The 17,640-nt window shown below is 40.9% G+C and overlaps 2 protein-coding genes across 4 annotated transcripts in view; one reads left to right on the top strand and one right to left on the bottom strand.

The window, feature by feature from the left end:
* Positions 1 to 1,756: 1,756 nt before the first annotated feature.
* Positions 1,757 to 6,067, top strand: isl2a (ISL LIM homeobox 2a). The gene is made up of 6 exons (XM_004553159.2): positions 1,757 to 2,020; positions 2,463 to 2,652; positions 3,008 to 3,267; positions 3,633 to 3,919; positions 4,699 to 4,866; positions 5,315 to 6,067. The coding sequence occupies exons 1-6, from the start codon at positions 1,828 to 1,830 to the stop codon at positions 5,429 to 5,431; spliced, it is 1,215 nt and encodes a 404-aa protein (XP_004553216.1). The 5' UTR covers positions 1,757 to 1,827; the 3' UTR covers positions 5,432 to 6,067.
* A 1,297-nt stretch (positions 6,068 to 7,364) lies between these two features.
* The window catches only part of scaper (S-phase cyclin A-associated protein in the ER), a 59,899-nt gene continuing 49,623 nt past the window's right edge, over positions 7,365 to 17,640 (bottom strand). For all 3 annotated transcript variants that reach the window (XM_004553160.4, XM_004553162.4, XM_004553161.6), the window contains 5 exons: positions 16,424 to 16,658; positions 14,879 to 15,028; positions 9,241 to 9,432; positions 8,332 to 8,380; positions 7,365 to 8,093 (listed from right to left, as the gene is read on the bottom strand). In XM_004553160.4, the coding sequence (XP_004553217.3) occupies positions 7,996 to 8,093; positions 8,332 to 8,380; positions 9,241 to 9,432; positions 14,879 to 15,028; positions 16,424 to 16,658 (724 nt within the window). In that variant the 3' untranslated portion in view covers positions 7,365 to 7,995. The remainder of the gene's footprint in view (positions 8,094 to 8,331; positions 8,381 to 9,240; positions 9,433 to 14,878; positions 15,029 to 16,423; positions 16,659 to 17,640) is intronic.

Below are 17,640 nucleotides of genomic sequence, written 5' to 3'. Positions count from 1 at the left end.
AATAATCATAATTTCTTACAGTGTAATCCTCTGTTGGGCTATACTGGGTCCTGACATTAAGACAAATGTTACAGGTTATATGTAACACCAACCTGAACTCTCAGTGTAACTTGTTGGTGAGTTACAACGTGACTTAATGTAACTGCTCAATGCCAGTAGATGGCCTTCTCCAGCATACTTCTCTAGAAGAAAACCTCCAGGGGCATTAGAAAGCCCACGGGACTGACCAGACTAGAGAAATCCCCATATCCCAATGAGAGAAATGATCACCAGTGTCCTTAAACTTTAAATACTTTAAATTTTAAATCGTACTTTAAATCTTATAATGGCCAATACCACTGGATGCGACCACTGATGGGATCCAAAGAAATGTGACTAGCACATTTACTTAAGTACTTTCCTAAAGTCCAGTTCTAATGTACATGAGTTATGTTGCTTTCTCATTCTTCTCTACTTTATTTTTCATGCAAATATTTGTATTCCATTCTACTTATATTAAGTAAATGATCACTTACTGTGTTACTGATAAACTGCAACCCAGCAATATGTAAGTCATTAAAATCATCAGTTCTTTTTTTTTTTCATTTCCCCCCCACTTGCAAAACATTTTCCAACAAAAACTTGTATTTGAACCTATTTTTATTTAATAAACCTATAAGACACATGACAAAATCGTGTCCAGTATACCTATTTCCTGTGCACCCCTTGACTTGTTCTTGGTCCAGTGCCACCCAACTGATAAAACCCTGGAAACGCCCCTTATCACAACCCGTAACAGGTCCAACCAAACTCAAAGAAGCCACACACTGAACTGCAGGACTCACCATGCAAGACCTCCCCGAAGGTTTCTTTGTCCATGCCTCACGGATCAGGCCTGCAACATTATTTTCTGTTAGTTTTGATTTTGCAGCTGATCGACGTTTAAAAAAGAAAATAAATACTTCGTTTTTTTTCTTATTTGAATTTATAGGTGCAACTCAAGATACCCAAGAACACCTTACAAGCAATTGCATGCTAAAATCACCGTATGAATAAAATAACAGTTTAAAAAAAAAACAGCGCGCACAGGGCTGCTTGATTAGGGCGGATGGTGGATATGAACTACCTTCAACCTGAAGTATACATATAAAGGACACCTTGCAGATTGCTATTATAGGACTTCTTTTCCACTAGAGCAAAACTTCAAGAGCTGTCCAAAGCAGCGATCAAGATTTATGTTTCACTTCTCCAGGTGATTGATATTCAGCTGATCTATATTTCATCCAGTAGAGGGCTCCCTGCTGATGTGAGCATTACTTACTATGACAGCTTGAAGACAGGGTTGGAAAAACCACCTTATATGATATTTGCATAAAACAGCTACAGTTTAACCAAATAGGAAGAAAAAGAAGCAAAAGAAGAACTAGCTTTAAGGCTGCGTTTTCATTAAACCTTCAGATCAATATCACTTTAAACGCATCCTGCTAGCTTTAATAGCAAAAATCTCACAGCAGAAGCAAAAATTATAATCACATAAGAGTAGAGGAGATAAGGCCCGTGTGTACATTTTCAAGGCAAGGAATACTAACAAAAAAAATACAACAACTGCATAATGCATCCAAGCCACACTTGCTTGAAAATTAAAAAGAAAAATCGCATACATACATACACACACACACACACACACACACACACACACACACACACACACACACACACGCTCCTCCTGCACACAAAACCAGCCCAAGAAGCCAATAGAACAGAAAGAGCAGGGGGTCTTGGAGGAGATTTGCATGGCACCCTCTCCCCGGACCCACAGACGTCCAGGTTCGCAGACGTCACTGGTCGATGATCTTTGTTTTCTCTCCACCTCTCGGAGGAGGAATACAAGTTTATCATCCAGCCCGGGACGGGACGGTCTCCTCTGCCTTTTGCTCCTCTCCTTCCTCCGTCTGTCGCCTTGCACTCGGCTATTCCTCCTGTATGGTGGATATCCTGCTCAACACTTCTTTCTTGGATGATATGGGGGATCATTCAAAAAGTAAGATTATTCCCTTTCTAATTCCCCTTTATTTTGTGCGTGCGAGGGGGTTTATTTGGACTTTTATGTCATTGACGCTGTTTAGACGCCTGGGTTTGATGATTAATCTCTTAATAATATTCAAGGCTTGCAGAAAATTCCTAAAAATTTGCAAGAGATCCGTTCACAAAGCCTGTTCACACCTCACCTTTAACATAACTGGGCTATAAAAAACGTGTGTGGTGGTCATATTTTTTTAAACCCACGTCGTTATGCTTGGGGATATTTTTAGCTCCTGTGGCCTAATTATAATTATTCAGCAATATTCTTGGAATGAACCTACAAGCTTGATGTGATATGTACGCAATAGTTTCTCTTCTTAAGCTTGGCGTGGGTTTGAAGGGATGTCGTGAGGATTAAAAGAGCACATACGATCTTGCATTATTGCATTCCCACTTCACAGAGAAGTCAGGAATCGCAATGTGTGTGGGCTGTGGAAGTCAGATACACGACCAGTACATCCTGAGAGTGTCCCCGGACCTGGAGTGGCACGCAGCCTGCCTCAAGTGTGCAGAGTGCAACCAGCATCTGGACGAGACCTGCACTTGCTTCGTCCGAGACGGAAAGACTTACTGTAAAAGAGATTATGCAAGGTAGTAAGTCAGCAGAGTTTTCTGGATTTTCTTTTTTCCTTTTCTATTTTTTAAAGAAACCGTTAAAAATACTGGTTATTTTTTATTTATTTTTTAAAGGATGAGGCAAAAATGATAAGTCCATCATGATGGGCTATATTAATTGCAAATGCACAGGTTAATTAAAGCCCAGAGCTCAGTCTGATTTGAGTTATAGACATTCGGGGCTTAAAATTATTGTCCCTGCCCAGTTAAACTAGTGCTCGTTTTGTTAGGATCATGAAGTGAGACCAGCATCAGATTTAAGTCCAAATAAATAATACGAAATATACGGAATTAATGCATGGGACCAACACATCTCCGTGATCCTCTGCAGGTTATTTGGCATCAAATGTGCAAAGTGTAACATGGGCTTCTGTAGCAGCGACCTGGTGATGAGAGCCCGGGACAATGTGTATCACATGGAGTGCTTTCGGTGCTCGGTGTGCAGCCGACACCTCCTGCCGGGGGACGAGTTCTCCCTGCGGGACGACGAGCTGCTGTGCCGGGCGGACCACGGCTTGATGATGGAGAGGGCCTCAGCAGGGAGCCCGCTGAGCCCGGGGAACATTCACAACAGACCGCTACACATCTCAGGTACAAGCTGGCTTATTGTTTACATACCAGGCACATTATTATTATTATTATTATTATTATTATTATTATTATTATTATTATTATTATTATTATTATTATTATTATTATTATTATTTGTATGTATCTATTAACCGGTTATGTGTATATACACCAAATCTATTTTTGACACATTCACTATTTCACGATTAATAGGCCTCCATATTTAAATTGATTGTGTTGATACCATTGGAGTATATTTGACCGTTTACAGTGATACCTGTAATAAGACATGGGGTATTTGTATTTTTTAAAGGCTTGTCTACTTTTGCCCCTTAAATAAAACATGCAGTTATTTAGTTTAACTTTTAAATTTTCCGTCTCCTTAGATCCAGTTTCGGTCCGGCACCCTCCACATCACCGGAACCACGTCCACAAGCCGTCCGAGAAGACCACCAGAGTGCGGACGGTGCTCAACGAGAAGCAGCTCCACACACTGCGGACCTGCTACAATGCCAATCCGAGACCGGACGCTCTGATGAAGGAGCAGCTGGTGGAGATGACCGGCCTGAGCCCCAGGGTGATCCGCGTCTGGTTTCAGAACAAGCGCTGCAAAGACAAGAAGAAGTCCATCCTGATGAAACAGCTTCAGCAGCAGCAGCACAACGACAAAACCGTGAGTAAACGAGGGTTTCAGTTGCAAATAATCTGACGTTTCAACACCTACAAACACAAGTCTACTTTGTAACTACTGCGCAGCAGCTTATCGTGGCGACTTTCATTTAAAGCAGGACAACTGAAGCCCAGTAATAACACGAAAAGGCAGTGCTGATGCTTATGACTAATGTATAACAATAACAAATTCATAGAAACGCTGATAATTAAAAAAAATGACAAAAAGGGGGGAAAGTCACAAATAAAATCATTTAAAATAAGTGTATCTTATTTTACGGAATTGTAAAGGAAATGTAAATTAAACTAAAAAAAATAATAACAATAATAATAAAGCTTTGAAACACGGAAACCGCTCCATATACTGCTATTTTGCAAGTTAAAATTATTATTATTATTATTATTATTATTATTATACGTGGATATTTCTGCATTTTAGTTTGTTATTTTTTAAAGCGTATGAGCTGCATTTTATTTATTTCCATTACGTTTTAGCTATTTGTTTATACGATAAGCTATAAGCTAAAAACAAACAAACAAACAATGCGCCCCCCCCCCCCAAAAAATAAATAAATAAATAAATAAAACCCCAACAAAAAAACCCCCAAAACATAATAATGCAAAACGTAACAAAGGAAATAAACTAATAATTTAAACACATTGAGATTGGAATGTTTTACTCGGCAAACAGTGCACTAACCTTTATCCCAGCTTTATCCATCCGCTGACTAACGCATATTTGATTGAACTGAATATTTTGTATTTTTTTAATCTCTCTCATAGAATCTGCAGGGCCTGACAGGCACACCTCTGGTGGCAGGCAGTCCTATCCGCCACGACAACACCGTGCAGGGGAATCCTGTGGAGGTGCAGTCCTACCAGCCTCCATGGAAAACCCTCAGCGACTTCGCCCTGCAGACCGATCTCGACCAGCCTGCTTTCCAACAACTGGTGGGATTGAACGTCATAAATTATACTCAAAATGTTGAACTGGCATGAAGGGTGCTGCTTACATACATGCGCAGACAGGGGGAGGGTAAGAGCGAGACCTTAGTGATGAAAGACATTTATATAAAATTCACAGTTATAAATGGCTTTATCCATCAGATTGGAGACATTTAAACGCAAAATGCATGTTTTGTGTGTATCAAGTCACTTGATCTGGCGGTCATCTTATCGAAGATGGGGATTCGTGAGATTATGCGAGGAATTTGGGCCTATAGTTTTAAATGGATTCATTTCATACTTTTAAGTTTTTAAAAGAAAAAAAACCCTCTCTGTGTGTATATAAAGATATATTTAAATGCTCCATTCACACATGTTGAAGTCTCCCTAATGTGGTCTTGTTAAAAATGTAAGACATTTCTCTGCTGAATTGAATATTTCCCCCTTTTGGCAGGTGTCTTTCTCTGAAGCGGGCTCTCTGGGGAACTCCTCGGGCAGTGATGTGACCTCTCTGTCGTCTCAGTTGCCGGACACTCCGAACAGTATGGTGCCGAGTCCCGTGGACACGTGAGGAAGTACCGGGATCAGCTGGAGGCACCGAGCTGCAGGACTGCGCAAAAACCCTCAGTGACATTCAAAGAACGAATATAACAGCCAGGATGGATTTTGCTGGAGGATCATTTCATTCAAGTCCCCTTTGGAGGATTTGAGGTCTGACTGTTCCCTGTACATCTAGGTATCTGATCCCACTCTCCTGCCCCATGACACTTCGGCAGGACACGCAGCTGTTCATGGACATTCTGGTTTTCGAGCTATATATGGGACACCTTGCCTCCACAACGCCCACACCTGAACTGAACACAACGGGAATATATGGTGGGATTTAAACACGGGAGCCTGCTCTGGACGTCCGAACGCTAATGCTTACAGTATGTTTTAAAGGGGAAAAAAATACAAGCTGTGTAGATGTGCATGATTTCCACGTTCACTATCGACTATTGTAAATTATTGAAACAGATTAAGAGTGAGGTGCGTGCTGTTCGCGGTTCCTCCAGAAAAAAATAAGTTATTATTATTTATTATTGAAGGCAGACATGGCTGGACTTAACAATAAAGGGACTGATTATTGCATGCAAAATCCATTTGTTCCATAAGCATTCAGAAGATTTTAATTATGGTCAGTGAAAATAAATCAGTTTTATGGGAAATGACAGCGCATCTGCTGCTTATAAAGCGTGACTTTGTTTAAAGTGGGGATTGATCTGGAAAAGCTCAGGGAAAAAAAGTGGTGCAAAAAAGAGAGAAAAACTCACACTCCTTCGGCCAGTTCAATCTTTCAGTTTTACACATGTTCTTGTTTCTAGAGGTGCAAACCTCCACATCGTGAGGCAGGAGCCTGCAACACCGAATCTGCTTATATTTAGCGTTTCTGCGCCAAGTGGATCAGTGACTGATGGTTGACAATATATTATTATTAGGCATTTGGCACATGTATCACGGCTCACTGAGTGAGACACAATAGTCTGCGGCTTTTTTAATCTGACTTGATATGTTTTTATGGCTTTGAATGTTTACACTGGCTATATGAGTATTAATGCGCTCCTCAGCCTGGGGCTGAAATTTATAGCAAATTGTGCGTAATGTTATGTTCCAGTTATGGCGATAAAATGATAAAAATCGAGCTTTTTTAGGGGGAAAAGTGAAAAAAAATAAGAGAAAAAAAAGTGAACCATGACAACCATGTGAATCCCCGTGGTTAGGCTACAAGTCTAGACAGAGGACAGGCTTCGGCGGCCCCCTTATCTACATCTGGCATCACCTGCAAAGGATACGCTGAATGGGCCCACAACAAAACGCGCAGCGCTGAGGGGACTCCCAGCCTGCGGACGCATTCTGGCTTGTCTTGAGTTTATTTTCATTCCAGTAGGAATCCTGAGCGACAAATAGCCGCTGGACAAGAGAGCATACAGGTCAAGCCGTCACTGACATCCTACACCCGCTACAATTTGTCGGGGAGGAGCTTTTCTTTAAAAAAATAAAAAAATCACTGAAGGAAACGAGATCTGATTAAAATGAACAATCCTGTTACCTGCTGGTAAATATTTAAAAGTGGCAAATTAGATACAGCAGTGGTAACTATTTATTTAATATTAAAAAAAGGCTATGGGGTGATATAACCTGTGGATTTTAACAGGGATTATCTTGTAACCGATCAGGACAACCTAAACTTACAATGTCAAGACTGCATTTCCGCACAATGAAGTGAGTCTAACCTGTAGATTGCCGCATTTCAGTTTTTTCTTCTTGTAGTTTGATTTGGGCAGCTAGATCCAAAAAAAACCTCAATATGTCTCAACCAGTTCATATGCACCGGTACTCATGTGTCGTCAATGACAGCTCACATTGGGCATCATTATCCAACTCCATAGGAAGCCAAATTAAGGGGGGGACATGGAGTTTAAATACCTCTGCTCATTGTGCAGAGAAAAAAATCTGACACCACATAATCACATATATTTGTTTTATTTTTGATTACAAACTCAATAAATTATATTAATTTGTAAGTTCCTCCTAACAAAAAGTGAATGAACAGGAAAAAATGTGACATTTAAAAAATAGAACCTTTAACACATATCAGGAATCAAGGCAGGGCATTTTTTTTTTAAACTGGCATTATGTAGACTACAGAACATTCTAGTAATTCACATTCAACCAAATAATACACACACACACACAGTATAGAAGAAAACGTTTGGCAAATTATATATTACAGTATAAGTAAGTACTTCATGTTTAGATGGTCACTACTGTAAGCTTTACTGTCTACAAACGGAACAAACAGAAGTAAATGGCTTATTTAGACGATAAATGAAGTAGTTGTGTGCATGTTCTCACTGAAATGTACAAATAAGACATTTTGTGCAAATTCCTCTTAAACAACAGAATGACTTTCAAGAAATCAAACTAGATGCACAAATATACAAGGCTTCTTTCTTTCTTGTACATCTGACACAGTTTGAAGAGCATATCTTTTACTCATGTGCAAAAACAAAAAAAATAGCTGAAAACATCTCCACATCTTAGTGTCTTTTCTAACGATTAATACAGTGCTTTGTCATCACGTTTGCAGCTCCATCAGTCCTCCTGCTTTTTGAGGAAAAACTGCAGCGCTGAATCCCACTGATCTCTTGGAAAGCGGTTGGACAGTTCACAGAAATCCAGTGGCTGAAAAACTGTAGACAGAAAAACAGAAATCCTTTTAAAACCCAGTGTAGAATTTCACAAAAACAAGTGGGTGCTGAAATTCTTCCCGAAGACATTTTTATTAATCCTTTTAACAAAAAAAAAAAAGGGAAAAAAGCACATAACAAAACAGATAAAACTAATTGCAGATATGGTTTTAACCACCCCCATGATATTAAAATATTTCTACACAACTAAAAATTTACTGAACTAAACTAAAGAACTTACCCGTTTTACTTGGTTTATTGTCTGAATCCTTCTCCTCTGATGCACAATCCTAAGAGAATACAGAGGCTTTAGTATCATCATACAGTGTACTGCAGATTATGCAATATGAGTAATATCTGAATCAATTAAAATAAAAAATGTTCTCGTTGCAATTTACTCAGTAAGCTAAACCACTCCGGATTAAATCGTTCCACTCTGAGGAATGTTCCTGAGGTTAACACAGAGATGAGGGCAGCGGGGCGAGACGCCATGCGTTATTGCTTTGTTTGAAAGACGTGACAATAGCTTGTCTCCCTCTGAATGGAAGTTAATCTGTGTCTAAACAGTGGAGCTTGCAGAGAGGTGAGGGGGCTTGTTGTCAGGAGGAAGATGAAGGAGACAAGCTGTTTACTGGGAGGTGAACCAGTGGCAGGTAAATCCAGTGTGAAGGAAACCGTTTGTCTTTGTAAAGCCCGGCCTGTTACTGATTCACCGGGGCCTGGATGAGCAGTCGTCAATCAGCTGATGCACAGGGGCTACCTTATGGTGTGAATGAGATTAACTGGGTGTGGATGCTCTATTTAGAAGACTGGACTCATTTATAATACTTTCCGCATTTCTGCAAATTCCTCTTCACAAGAAATCAAACAGATGCACTGATATAAGGTTCAGATGTTATGCGTGTGTATGTTTACTACTCTTATTTTGAGAAACATACAAATCACTCATACAGTTTAATCAAGCCTGCATCTCTAAGAGGAATTTATGCCCTACATGTTGGAATATACTTTACGTTTTTATACAAACACTGATGCTAAAGAGCAATTAGTGCTAAATGTATATATCCCAACACGTAGTGGTGATCAACAATTGTGTATTTAAGTGTTTTTACAAAGCACAGTACAAGTGTGACAATGTTTCTATATTTACCTGAATGAATCTGGCCAGCAGCACGCAGCTCATCTCCTGCTGCAGGATGACCTTGTTCTCAGGGTTGTTGTAGCAGGCCGAGATGAGCGAGGGAAAGAGTACTTTGATGAGGCGTGGGTGGCTAAAGTACTGGAAGGGCAGCTGACACAGTTTCTGCAGTACGCTGGGCTGGCGGCCAGATTGCACTATCACCTGGAACACACAGGGAGCGGGGGATAGTCAGTCACCGAGCCAGTCGGTGGCACTGCTGGTTGTAAATCAACGCCCTGTACACCTCCCACATGTAAATCTGCCACTAAAAACAACACACCAACAGCTATTAGGAGGAGACCTGGGGGCGGTGGGGGGCACAGCCTCCCATGACACAATCACAGGCTATAAAACAATGATGGGATGTTTTGTTGCAAAAACGGTTATAGCGGAGCTGCTGTAACATGCACGAGGGGAAGCGAGAAATGTGAAGCGATGTTATCGTTTGTGACTAAAACGTCACTTTCGAGTTTCGCGTTAAGGTCTTTAGGCAACGCGAAAGCAGGAGGGAATCCGTGAAGGAGTGAAGCTCAGGTTGAGAGGGCATTAACAGGGCAACAGGGTGGGGTGGCGTGTGAAAGGCAGGCTCCACCGACAGCTTGGCCACCCCCACTTTAAGAAATGAGCAATACCATTAATGGCATTTTCACCAGGCTGACATCCTGCTCTCCATCACAGCCAGTCATTCTTACATCCGGACCACCAGTATTAAAACCAAATCACTCGCAGCCTCATTTGATTAGAAAGGTGGCTGCTGCAAAGAGAGGGGTCTCCGGCTAATGCTCTGGTCATCGCCCCTAAGCTCGACAGGACCATCAGCACGTGGTCGAAAGCCGGGAAGGTCAACCTGTTAAAGCCTGGCTGGAAAAACATCCCGCGTTGCTTTACAGGTACAGACTCCGCGCCAATGGAAACCAGAAGGGCAAGGAGAGGTCCACGAGTCCCAGTGACATAAATTCACAAGATTTACAAGATTTTAAAAATACTCTCTGTAATACTCTTCCATTGGTTTCTCCTTTGATAATGCACTTTGAGTTCGAGCAGCCGGATAAACAAAGCGATAATTCATTGCTTTTTATCTGTTCAAGGTGAAGGTTCTCAGAGCTGGCCTCTACAGCGGAGTTCAAAGGGACACAAAACAGTGTCATTCCCCCATCATCATTTGTTTAAAGAATCCATATGGACAGTCTGAACTTTAAGGTAACACAAGTCCTTGAAAAGGGCAGAAGCAGTGAATTTGTCAACCTGAAATGTAAGCACTGGGAGAGAGCACGCAAATCATGTGTGCACTGGTGTGTATTACTATATCACTGAAAACCTTCTCTCAGTATCCGCAACACTTTTCACTCACTTTTCTTCCCCTAAGGAATTTGGGGACCCAGACATATCAATCCATTGACGAAAGCAAAAAGTTAGGTTCTGGTTGTTTCTACATGTAGGGCTGCTTATTTTCACAGGGTCTAGATTTAGTATTTTATTGCTACTTCTTCCATTAAAGCCTACATTTTATCTTTTGTGTTGCAACGCTGCCTGAAGATAAAACTGGAAACAAGGGCGTGGAAATTTATGCACTCGTATTCATCCGAAAGCCAAAGCTATGATTATGCAAAAGCTAAAGCATCTCTTCGTTCTTGTATATTAACGCAGAGCATGTTGGGGTATCATAATTTAACACCGCAGCAAGTACTGCATGTTTGAGCAGGAGTTCTAAGGTGATCCAACACACAAATCACCCAGGGATCTCATAATCCTCCACTACGCACAATTCCATCTTCAGCTGCCTAAACAAATTGTCCAACTTCAAGTGCCTGACGCAGAAAAGGCATAAAACACAGCCTGGTGGAAGCGACAGCCTGGAGGTAAAAGAACAGAGTCGCCTGCCAACTTTCCGCACCTCTACTAGGTGAAGAGCGGCACCGGAGTCTGAAATGGCTTCCAGCTAAAGATTATGCTTTAGCATTACTTCTCCCGGCATAGCTGAAGTATCAGCGGCGCAAAAGCTCGACGTCATAAAACTAACAACAAGCATGTGAATCTCTGCGTCTGGTCCACGTATAACGCAGGCCCTGTAAAACCTCAAGTGTCCTGGCTGCTCTGGTCTTTCTTAAGTTCAGAGACACGGCCTTTAAAAAAAATGTTTTTATGATGCTCCATTACATAACTTCCTCACTGGTCACAATGACAACAACAAGAGTGTAAAGTTAATGTTCTGAAACAAACAAATTCCTGGAAAAAAGCCAGCATCAAAGCTGAAACCACAATTTAAAGGAGAAAAGGAAAAAAAAAAAGATTGTAATTATACAGTCTCACAATACAGTACACTTCTCAAATAACATAAATAGCCTGTATGGATGAGGTTGGCATTTATTTCTTACTGATTAAATTTGTAATGTCACAACTGTGGATGCATTTCCAAACACCTCAGGAGGAACCAGAGCCAGAGTGGGGTCATATATCTGACACTTAAAGCCACAATATAAACCAGATTCAGTGGGACTCCTTTACTGATAAGAAAAGCAGCACAACAGACCACATAAAGCAAAGTTTCTCAAATAAGTGTTTAGTGCTTTTTTACAGCAGTTACAATGGCTGATGGGGATGTGTGCAGGACGCTGTGTAAACTTCCTCTGGACAATTGGACGTTAGCCGCAGACACTGACAAAAATGCTCCAACTTGACGTTTAAGGTAACTTTTTTCAAAAACGAGCTCACTGTTTACACAATAAAGCTCAATAACTCTTTATTTATGAGCTGCCGCTGTCATCCCATCCCAGATTTACCCAGTGATAATTCTGCACTGAAGCTAGCATGACAACAGTGTTACAGACAAATGGAAACTCCTCACTGAAAGGCCCGCGGGAATAAAAATATCCTCAGCTTCACTTAAAATCAGCTGGACCTGTGCTTCACCCCCGGAGCTGGGTGTAAATCATGGACTGAGCTAACAATCGGGCACTCTTCTGCCAGTTAGTGGAGTGTGTATGCATGTCTGTGTCTCTCTCTGCCTCTGTTTACTCTGCTGGGTGATACAGAGTGTGCATTTCCCGCTGCTGGCTCCCCATGGTCTGCACGAGCTGCACTTACCCTGCAGGCAGTAAGGGCTTGGTTGTCTTGGCAGTAATGGACTGCTGAAGGAAGAGTTTCAACATCAGGTTAACAGGAATTACAGGCCTAAAGCCTGGTGTGGGCCTGCGGGGCAGAGGAAACGCCCTCAAAGAGAATGGGAAGAAGAAGACTGACCCCACAGAGAATGATGAGCTCAGGAGGTGTGTGTGTGTGTGCGCGCGCGTGGGATGTTCAGTCTAGAGACAATCCATAGCTCATGTAAAGGCTACTGGTATAAAAACAACCGTTTATGAAATATAAGCACAGAAAAATTAGGTGCTCTCAGATGCCTCCAGAGTGAAACATCCATACAGTACCTGAAATCAGACCCGCTGTGTGTGTGTTGACAGCACTTGTGTGTGGCTTCCTTTGCTTGCGTGTGTGTGGCAATTTTCCATGTGCTGTATTCTTAAGATTTCCACACTCTAAAATTGCTTTGTCTTTCTAAAAGGCGAGCAGGAGTCAGGTGGGTTAACATGTCACCAGTTTATAATTACTGCCCGTCAGCTTAAGATCCAACATCATCACTACGGATTAATGTATTAAAGACACGGAGATTAACAGTGCATCTCTCTGGTGAAAAAGGAAATACAGTTTCATGTCAGTCAGCTACAAAAAAGATTTCACTTTTGTCCTTTTTTTGTGTCAAAAATTCTTTACAGACACAAGCAGCAGACAATGAAACACATGGCTACATGACTCGGTGGCCCCCGTAAGCAGGGACACACTTATGAAAACACACAACCCTACATATGTCACTCTCCCAATGGCTTTTTGTGTGACAAGGTGAATTATTCATGCCCCCCAGAGCAGAGGGAATATATCACTATGTAAAGGGGCTGCTTCAAAGTTCTGCTTTTTATGAGCAGCTTTATTTCTAGAGCATATATATAAACAAAAGCTGGTGTGCTGACAGTGAATCAGCAGTCTCTGTGACCGCACAGGCCTTGGGTTGGGCCGCTTTTGTGTTCTGCCAGTGCTTACATTAGCTTGAGAAAAGCTCAAGCTGCTCTAAATATTCTCCTTAACGCCATCCATCTTTGGTGCAGAACTGAATGGACGCATTCCAGGAACTGGACCACTGGCAAAGATCAACTCTGTGTGAAGGTTGTGAGGGATCTTGTTTCCTGACAATCTATACACAAATGTGTGTGTGTGTGTTTTTTTTTTTTCTTTTAAAGATCCAAATGCAAGGTAAGTTCAGGCAGCTTCCAGGTTGTGAAGGAAGTTTTTGCATCAAATTAGCATCATGCAAATGTTTTAATAAAATATGGGATTACATGTGCTTTGTTATCATCGCTGTGGCTGTGCAAAGACAAACAGTCTTAACGCTTAATTAGTCAAAATAATATGCAAACTGGAGCTACAATGTCCAACAAATGCAAATTATGTACATCAGAATAATTAAATTGGGGTTTGCCCTCTGCTACTATCCAAAGTAGCACATACACTGGAGGCACCTTTAATTAGAAGTAAAAAAAGAAAAAGAAAAAACGGCACATTAAAATCTGTAACCAGCCCATAAATTGTTGTGATAGGGGCTGATTGTAACAGTGTGGGTGTAGACTGAAGCGCTGGCTGCTGCCTGTGTGAGACAGGCTTAGCTTAATCAAAGGCCAGCCAACTGTAGCACGACTAATCAAGGGGCCGGTAGACGGGCCATGCATGACAGCCAATTACACAGCAGCCAGGTCTGCACCATCGCATCCTGCTCACTTCCACAGTGCCCCCTAAGTAGTTGTAACACCAGGACCAGCACACAGCCCCACTTTTAAAAGGAGCGAACAATAGGTCGCTCTGTGGGACAATAGACGACACGCGGACCAAAACCAGGAAAGTGCCAAGGCGTGAATCTTTAAAGAGGTGCTTTTTGTTACAATTACAAAACGACATCCTTTTTAAACCCCTGACCAATTATACACGAGAAGAACAACAGTAAGATGATTATCACCAGTCTTTTTTAAACTCAACTGACAACTCTGAACAAGTGTGAGCAATAAATGTAACTAGTGCGGAAATATCTAATTAGCTGACAAATAACAGAAAATCTGTTGCAAGTTTTATAAGCGATTAACAGGATTAAGTAGAGGTTAAATGATGCTCATCAGTTTTAGTGCTAAATAGGTAATCATTTAAATTTCTTTTTACAGATTTTAGTTTTCATCAGATACAAAAGGCAATCTGAACAAATAGATGGCAAGAAATAAATCGAGAAAATCATATGATGATCTCATAATCCAAAATAAAACTAATAACTTCTTAACGTCTTCTGAAGGACTCCAAACAAATTTTCCAACAAGATTTTCTTTTCTTAAATGCCTCATCTATGAACAGTAAAAACTAGATATCAAAAAAAAAAAAAAAAAAAAAAAGGACAAAAAGTTACTCCTCCCTTTATGACAAACAAAATATATATATGTGCAGTGTTTATGTTAAGAGTAGCTTGGTTTACAACACAATTAAATATGGTGCGCCAGTGTATCTTAGGTTCAAGCTAGTTTACCTGGTTGTCGGGATGGTTAACGGTGAAGTATCCCACACAGATGATGACTTCGTGCAGCAGCTCTTCAGATGATTGCTGGGTACAGTACCAGAGCAGGGAGCTGACGATGTGTCGGAAAGCTAGAGACAGGCCCTCTGCCCCTAGAACGGACTGACAGGTCACAGAAAAAGCACGTCAGCGTGCATCACAGGTAATTTAGATGTAAACTGACTACGACTGTTATTGTAAAGAGCTTTTACAACAATTACAACACACAGTAATAAAAGGTTATATATGTTTTGCTGGTGGGAACAAACTTGGTGTACGTGTATAAGCAAATCAAAGGGGGTCTGACCGTAAAACACCCCGATCCCACACTGAAATGACATACTATTAGCTGCCAGCAGACAGTATTTATTAAACATGTCAGCGTGACAAAGCGCTATAAGATCATCACATGTTGCACTACAAGCTTGGTTGTGTTAGCCTTTATACATAATAAAAAAATAAATGAATTAAATAAAAAATAGGAAAGTGAATTCAGGTTTTGTGTCATGAAACAAAATATATTTAGCAAAAAAATAAATTTAGATTAAAAAAAGAAAAAAACAAAAACAAAAAGGGAAACTGGAAAATAATAGCGAACGGCACTGCATTCAAACAAAAACAGGCTCTTTTACTCTTTTTGATGAGGTTTTCCTAACAATGACTTGCAAGTTTGTTGCTGCATTTTTCTGCCAAAATGCAACTAACTGTATAACCCAGTTATATTTATACTGACTGAATTCTTGTGAAATTCCCTTCTAAACACAGCACTGAGAGCTTATGTGGTTGCAAACTGAGCCTGAACAATAGCCTCAATGCAGATCAACCATCCATTTCAAGTATATTATGTACTAGCTGTTGCAGAGCGGTAATGCAAGACACGAGGTGATTACAACTCATGGCTTTTTTTTCCTTCTTCTTAAAAAAACCCAAAAAACCAACCAAAAACCAGAAACCACACATTATTTAAAATGTTCATAAAACTACGACAGTAAAACGCTTTCATTTCCAGCTGTTTTGAGTTGCCTGAATATGGCGGGTCAGTGAGAGGAAGCTGCTTCAAAGTAATTACCACAAGACATTAAGATAATTAACAGCATTCTCGCTCACTCTTCTGGCTTTCAGTCTATGCGGTGACTTAGCACAGTGAAGCTGTCGCCCTCCCCTCCTTGCGCTGGGTAATGTATGGCCCTGCATACAGTGATAATCACTTGCTTTCTGTTCGAACTGCTGACCCTTACTGCTCTATTCAACCCCCCCAAAAAATGACCTGGGGATGGGGGGTGTCAAAGGGTACCTGTGTTTATGTGCACAGGTCATCTTTGTCATGGGGAGAATAAAGTCTTATAATGGAAATATACTAACACTCAGCTGATGATATACACAGATTTATTAAATCCAGGGCACTTTTAGGTAATTTAAATATTCTCCTGCTTTATATTTATATTATGTAACTGTCAACAATGTGCAAAATCTTTATTAATAAATAAAAAGGAATCAGAATACATTTTATCATTTTACCTGGAAGGCAGACAGGTCAAGAAGGGCAAAACTGTTGAGGAAGCGGATGCCTTGTAAAGCCACCTGGATGACCCCAGGGCCGTAGGGCTCCTGACTCTGGCAAGCAGACTCTGGCAAGAAACTGTGAAGCAGGATACAATACAGGGTGTGCACCACCCCTACCAAGTCTGTCGACTGCAAGAGTGCCGTCAGTCCAGTTGGGTCCTGGCGTTTATTGTCGAATATACTGGGAGCACTAAAGAGGAAGACATGCAACTGTATGCTCAGAAACAAAAATACAAAAACACAAAACTAAAATAAATCGATGGGGAAGAACACTGACAAATAGAACGACAATCATACTGGAACACATTACACAATACTTTAGGAAATACTTTAAATATTTTGTTCTTTTCTGCAGCTGATGCCACATCCCCAAACTAAGGAGACAAAACACAGCTCAGACCTCGGCAGCTTCTTGATTTACTCACCAGACACAAGCTTAAAAAAGATTTTCCTTTAGATAAGAGATACTACGCTGTTAACGCTGGTGGATTACCTGACTGGGGCGAGTGGAAGAGCACCAAGTTTGAAATGTACTGTATATTACCCGGCTGGATCACACGGCAGCTCTCAAGTTCATCTCCTGCCATTTGTGTGCCTCTGGTTTATTCATGGAATAACACTTTTTCATTTTGTTGCATGCAAGAAGCTTCCAAGCTGCTTCATTTTTGACTTAATAAGTACCATAAACTGACAGCCAGATTAGCTAAGGAGGGAGACCTTCAAGATTCAAGATTAGCCCTTTCCCTCGCACTCCTCCTACAGTAAACACAGCAATACCGCGATGTGAAGCTCATGGCAGTGATTTCAAGCTGGTAGACTGCAGTGAGTTGGCTGACAAGGTGCTGAGCGCTCTAGTACATTTACTCAGAGTCTGTCTCGGGTTTGTTTGGCTCAACAAAGACGTTACCGTGTTGGTTAAGGGGACTGGCAACGCACTGTTTTTGTTATACTTGCATTTAATATAAAAATAAATTAAAACAATAAATAAAATTACAAGATAATCTTGGCAGACAGGCAAGTAGATCAAAGCAGGACAAAAGCATCATAAGAATTAAACAGTTTGTTGGTTTAGGTTTTTAAAAGTAAAAACGTCATAAAACCCAATCTGAGACTTGACTTGAGAAACCACTACAGGAGATAATCATCAAAATTACTGCAATCTTTAAAATGAA

Source organism: Maylandia zebra, linkage group LG7 (genome assembly GCF_041146795.1).
Source record: "Maylandia zebra isolate NMK-2024a linkage group LG7, Mzebra_GT3a, whole genome shotgun sequence".
Classification (NCBI taxonomy): Eukaryota; Metazoa; Chordata; class Actinopteri; order Cichliformes; family Cichlidae; genus Maylandia; species Maylandia zebra.
This window is presented reverse-complemented; position numbering and strand designations above follow the sequence as displayed.

Excerpts from the sequence above, each read along its gene's own strand:
- isl2a (XM_004553159.2), top strand. The coding sequence starts at position 1,828 with ATGATCTTTGTTTTCTCTCCACCTCTCGGAGGAGGAATACAAGTTTAT. Across the intron at positions 3,268-3,632 it reads CAGACCGCTACACATCTCAG|ATCCAGTTTCGGTCCGGCAC; the intron begins GTACAAGCTGGC and ends CCGTCTCCTTAG. Across the intron at positions 3,920-4,698 it reads AGCAGCACAACGACAAAACC|AATCTGCAGGGCCTGACAGG; the intron begins GTGAGTAAACGA and ends TCTCTCTCATAG.